The 6,527-nt window shown below is 40.5% G+C and overlaps 1 protein-coding gene across 1 annotated transcript; it reads left to right on the forward strand.

The window, feature by feature from the left end:
* The first annotated feature begins 300 nt into the window (after positions 1-300).
* On the forward strand, positions 301-5,974 carry LOC130178873 (uncharacterized). Its single transcript, XM_056391441.1, has 2 exons — positions 301-560; positions 1,334-5,974. The coding sequence occupies exons 1-2, from the start codon at positions 461-463 to the stop codon at positions 4,666-4,668; spliced, it is 3,435 nt and encodes a 1,144-aa protein (XP_056247416.1). The 5' UTR covers positions 301-460; the 3' UTR covers positions 4,669-5,974.
* Positions 5,975-6,527: the final 553 nt, after the last annotated feature.

Consider the following 6,527-nt stretch of genomic DNA (forward strand, 5'->3'; position numbering starts at 1 on the left):
TCGAGTAGAGTTCCTGTGGAACCAGCGGCTGCAGTTTCAGGATCCTAGTTTTAAGGAAGTTCTAAGGAAGTGGACAACAGTCACTTCATACTGCTTGCCTTGTTGTTCCTATTGTTCATTATTGTTTAAAAGATATAGACAACAAATGATCTTGAATGTGTCACCAGAACTGTCCTTGTGTCTTGGCAAGATCGAGTTGAATCCATCTTTATTTTATCAGATAATTACATAATTATGCTAATTACACAAACTGCCCAACATGCAACACTTAATGCTGTGTGTGTAACAATCCTGATCAAACATTTGGAACTACAATTCCCATAATTTGGGGTTTGAGGGTAAAAGGGAAGTATAATGTTGCCATGGATTCAGTAAGTTAATGTGTACTACAACTTGCGCAAAGTTTTTTTAAATTATACTTATTCTAACTTTGTCATTGTCTCTATTAAAAGACGGAGGGATGGACTCTGAATCTGGAGGGGCGATGGAGGTGGCGGCGCTCGGTCGGCCTTTCTGCCTCGGGATGTTGTACGACTGCCGCAGAGACTCACTGGTACCTGGTAAGAATTCACATGTAAAGATACTGGATGCATCACAACCAACCTTTCAGTACTTTAAGTCATATACAACAACGTTTTCATTTCAAGTTTTGCTTGATCCAGTCATGAAAGCCTTTCAGTTGTTATTGTTCTAATCACTCAGTAGTAGCTGCGCAACATTTTATGAAAGCAGTTTTTGTCAGATTGACACCAGATTTTCTGTTTGGGCAACTTTAACTAATAACTGCCACAAACCAAGAGACACAACATTTATTTTAAATGCCAGGCTGTTTTTCAATTATAAAACCTTTTTCTTTTTGTTAATGTATAGCATTGTACTCATTCTGCCTAAATGAAACACCTCTGATTTTCACCAAAGAGATTATACTGGTAATTTGTCTGAAAAGGTTAATGCTGAGACACAGTCCCTTTTCAGAATTAACCCTGACTCCCTGAACTAATGTTGGACCAGAAGATGGTCAGATAAATGTAAAAATACAACACAAGTTTATTCTATGTAGAAATCTGAAAATACATTCATCAGGTAATTTAATTTCAATTTATAATTTGGATTTAATTAGATTTCTTACATGCCTGAAGTTTTATTGTTTATTGCTTAGAACCTCTTTGGTTGAAGAGAATAACTCATGAATTCAGTACTAGTTGGCTGTAATGTAAGTGTTGTTGTTTTCTGCATCAGATTACCACCATTCATGCATCAAATTAGTTTTCACATTTATCTGTGTATAAATCTTCCGGTCATGCAATAAAAGGCAGTTTCACTCTTTTGGCAGGGATGACACTGTGGGACCGAGATGAGCTGGAAAAAGATACGAGAGAGAGTCCAAAACCTTACAGTGACTTTGAGATTGTTGCATCTGAATCAATTGAAGATAAATCTTCATCTCTAAAGGTTAAAGCTTCTCTTAAAGCAAGTTTCCTGGGTGGACTTGTTGAGGTTGGTGGATCTGCCAAATACCTGAATGATAGCAAGGCTTCCAAAAATCAGGCCAGAGTAACACTGAAGTATGAAACCACCACAAACTTCCAGCAACTGTCAATGAATCACCTTGGAACAGACAACGTGAAGCATCCGTATGTTTTTGATAAAGGAATAGCCACACATGTTGTCACAGGTATTCTTTATGGGGCACGAGCCTTCTTTGTGTTTGACCGTGAGGTGTCAGAGAAGGAAAACCATCAAGACATTCAGGGCAACTTGAAGGTGATGATCAAGAAGATTCCACTTCTTGCTATAGAGGGTGAAGGTTCCCTGAAGATGGAAGACAAGGACAGAGCAACTGTTGACAAATTCTCCTGCAGATTTTATGGAGACTTTTCTCTTAAGAAAAACCCTGTGTCCTTTCAGGATGCAGTAGAAGTCTATCAAAGCCTCCCAAAATTGCTGGGAGCTAATGGAGAAAACGCTGTACCAATGAAGGTCTGGCTGTTGCCACTGACAATTTTAGATTCTTCTGCTGCTCAGCTCGTTCGTCAGATAAGTATAAGATTAGTTCAGGAGGCACAGAGTGTCCTGGAAGACTTCAGTGAGCTGCACATGAGGTGCAACGATGCAATGAGGACAACAACTGCTCAGCAGTTCCCACAGATCGGCAAAAAACTTAAAAGTTTTAAGGAAATGTTCTCAGAGTTCAAGCTGGAATTTCAACAAAACCTGGCAAAGAAACTTCCATCAATCAGAGGAGGAGGTGAAGAGGAGGCTGTGCTCGCAGAGATCCTGAAGAAGAGACATTCGTCTCCTTTCAACAGCAAAAGCCTCAACGAGTGGATGGACTGTAAAGACAGAGAAGTTTACACTTTAATGTCTTTCACCAACATGATGAAAAGCACAAAGATCATCCAATCTCAAAGTGATCTGTACAAAGAAACTCTCAGTCCAGAGCATGCTGTGTGTTTTGTTTTCACCTCACTGGGAAGTGATGAACCTTACCTCTCAGCTTTATCAAACTACTTAAGAGGAACAACCGAACCAGACGACGCTCGACATCCACATACTCATGATGTGGAGAGGGAACAGTGGTTTGCCTCAAAAGAAGTAGCAGATGAAATGAGGCATAAAGCAAAGCTGTTTATTGACTTTGCAGAGGCCAACAAGGAGAACAAGAACATAAAGTTCCTGACAGTGGGTTTGACTAACGAGACACAGAAAGGTTCAAGCATCTACCTTTATAAAAACAGCTTTTCTGTCAGTGAGAACTTTGAACCTCCTTCAAAACCTGAAACTGTGACAGGAAGTGACATAAACCACAACAGTGTGACACTGAAGATTTCTCCACCCAGATTTGGAGCAGAGAACATCACCTCCTACTGTGTGGAGTACTGTGTCAGAGGAGAGGAGGGATGGCAACAACACACAGCATCAAAGGCTGAAGAAGTCACAGTGAGTGATCTGAGTCCTGACACTGAGTATGTGTTCAGATGTAGAGCAGTGACCTCAGTAGGTGTTGGACCAGTCAATGAAGTCAATGCTTCCATTAAAACATTGCCTTGCAGTCCTCCTGGAAAACCTCAAGTTGAACCAAGCTCCAGTGAGATATCAGTTAGCTGGCAGAAACCTGCTGAGCTTGGACAAGATGTCCGGATTTGGAGCTACATCGTGGAGTACGCCCAAACAGTCAAAGAGGTGAAAGAGGAAGATCTGCAATGGAAACAACTGGTGTCAACAGCTGAAGAGGCAATAATTTCAGGGCTTCAGTCAGACACAGAATATACAGTCAGGATCAGATGTGATTGTGGTTTGGTTGGCAGAAGCAAAGAAAGCATCACCGTTAATGTCTGCACAACAAATTTCAAACCTCTCAAAGAATACTACAAACATACAAGTGAAAGGATGAATTCTGAATCCCCCTCAGTTTACAAACTGCCTCTGACAGAAAAGGAAATCAACATAGATGGATGCCGGAGGTATGAGTTTGGCAAAGAAAGCTTGAGGAGAAATCGCACCATAATTCTTCTTGGTGCGACCGGGTCAGGAAAGTCCACTATGATCAATGCAATGATCAGCTACATTGTTGGAGGAGAGTGGAAGGACGGTTTCAGATTCACATTAACTGATGAGGATCAGTCGAGATCTGGAGCTGAGAACCAGACCTCTGAAGTCACTGTGTACAAAATCCACCATCAGGAGGGTTTTAAAATAAACTACTCACTGACCATTGTTGACACTCCAGGATTTGGAAACACAAGAGGCATAGAAAGAGACAGGATGATCGTAGAGCAGCTGCGTAATCTCTTCTCCTCTGAGCTTGGTGTCAGTGAAGTTGACGCTGTGTGTTTCGTAGCTCCAGCTTCTTCAGCACGATTCACACCAACACAGAAATATGTGCTTGATTCAGTTCTCTCAGTCTTTGGCAAAGATGTGGCAGAAAACATCAGGGTTCTGGTGACATTTTCACACGGCCAACGTCCACCAGTTCTAGAGGCGATCAATGCTTCAGGTGTCCCATGTCCTAAAACAAAAGACGGACTGCCAGTTCACTTCAAGTTCAATAATTCGTCATTGTTTGCAAAAAACAAATCATCTGCAGCAGAGAGCATGAGTGGGGAAGATGATGAAGATGGAGGCTTTGATCAGATGTTTTGGAACATGGGGACAAAAAGCATGAAGAGGTTTTTTGATGCTTTGAATGTAATAGACACCAAAAGTTTGGCAATGACAAAGGAGGTTCTCAGAGAAAGAAAGCAGCTTGATATTTCAGTTGTGGATTTGCAGAAGAAGGTTGAACTTGGTTTAGCCAAGGTAGAGGAGTTGAAAAAACAATATAAACAGAATATACATATGGTAATGTTTCACGAATTAATAATTGTCGTCTACACACGTGTGCAGGCTGAGGTGGTAACATTGATGAAGAGTTTTGCCGAGTGTCTAAACAGACTTAAAGAGATAGCACTGAAGCCAGATCTTCTCTCCACTCCAGAGTACATCGACACGCTCATTGAAGAAGAGAAATATGAAGCCAAACCAGGCTGGAAGCAACGAGTTCAGTCCCTGATGCACATGAGAGAAAAAGCTGAGATCATGGCTAAAGTAGAGAGAGGAGAGACACTCCTCCAGGATCAAAGCGGAGCACAACTGTTATTCCCAGAATTGTTCAAAAATCATGACTAATATCAACCAAGTCCATATTAAGACCTGAGCAGCTTCCACCAAGACAAAGAGGAGATCCATTCTGACTCAGATAATAAAGACAGAACAAACAGGACAGAGAGTGATGAACTGAGACAGTCTCAATACTGAGAGACTGACACTGAAATGACTATGACCAAGAAAAGCTCAGAGATAAATGTGTCCGAGATAAAGACTAAACTGATGACTGTTTACTTCTGTACAAACATATTCCAGCAGGAGTTATTTGTCTGTGCTATTTACCAGGAAAACACAGATTTACTGAGTGTGACCAAATATATGATATAACACACAGGAGCAACATATTCAATGATATTAATAATAACTTTTTCTTATCGTTTCTTTTTTTTCCTTAAATTTAAAGTACATTTTTATTACACCAGTTTACATCATTAATGTTTTTACCTTGGATTATCAGCTTTTTTTTTTATTTTAACTTTGTTTTAATCTACAATTAATATGGAAAACACAGTGTGACCAAATATATAATATAAAACACCTGAGCAAAAGATTCAATAATAAAAACTTTTTCTTTGTTTTTGTTTTCAATACATTTTCATGTTTTTTGCTCTGGTTGATCATTTTATTTGAACTTAATCTAATCTCTTAATTTTATTTTCATGAATACAATCAGAATAATTTCAGACTCATGATGCTGATGTGTGTTGACTTACATGTTATTGTGCTGTGAGGTAGTGCAACATCTACCACTCACTAAATAATAATAAACTTCACTATGTATCAAGTGTTGTTGCCTGTTGTCATCTGATGTGTCAGTGTCACTCAGTGGCGGCTGGTGAAAAATATTCTAGGTGGGGCTGTACGTGCCAGAAGCTTTCAGTAACTATCCCAATAAAAGAACCCAAACCAAAAGATACCATTGTTTTAGGGATAAACAATAATCATGTAATTGCCCTTTAGAAATCAACAGTTTGACAGATAATGACAATGATATGAGATGTATATTAGTGATTACTCTTAATACAAAATTAAAGTTCTTGAGAGACATTTACAGTTGGATGATGTTTAAAAATAACTATATACAAAGAAAAACTGTGTCATAGGAACATAAAATGTAGCAATTGGATTAAATACATTAGTGAATATTCATAGAACAAAATTACAATATAATGGTATATTATAATATTTACAGGTGGATGGTGATTAAAGTTAACTATACACAGAAAAAGTGTGTGTGTCTGTGTGAGTGTATGTGTGAGTGAGGGGGTGAGTGAGTGAGTGAGTGAGTGAGGGAGTGAGTGAGTGAGTGAGGGGGTGAGTGAGTGAGTGAGGGGGTGAGTGAGTGAGTGAGTGAGTGAGGGAGTGAGTGAGTGAGTGAGGGGGTGAGTGAGTGAGTGAGGGGGTGAGTGCTCTTATTTGTACATGAACCTTGTCTCCTCTGTAGCACAAGCACCAGCTGACAATGAGTGGCAGTGTCTGTTGTTTCATCTGCCTGAACAGCCAGATAATCTGCCCTTTTTATATCCTCCAGAATCTGGAAGAACCGTCAGCAGACAGTCCAAAAGTTGGTTCTGAACTGTCTTTGAGGCCTTTAACCACAGTGGCGGTCTTCAGGTGCTCCTCTACTACACCGTCCAGCGAGCCCACAAGGTCGACTAATCCCCGAAAAATGCCGGGGTTGTCGGACGATGCTGTCTCATCGCGGTCTCGCAATGCCAGCTCAAAAGCTCCACAGAATTTCACACACTCGATCCTCGGTCCAGCTCTTCATTGTGTTTTCTGACCGCGATCCTGTGTCCTTCATCCAGCTGCGCAGCTCTGCTAGTCCTGCCTAGCACGGCTAGCTTGACGGCGTTGTTCATGTGCACCTTCGAGCATTC

This window comes from Seriola aureovittata, chromosome 12, assembly GCF_021018895.1.
Source record: "Seriola aureovittata isolate HTS-2021-v1 ecotype China chromosome 12, ASM2101889v1, whole genome shotgun sequence".
NCBI lineage: Eukaryota > Metazoa > Chordata > Actinopteri > Carangiformes > Carangidae > Seriola > Seriola aureovittata.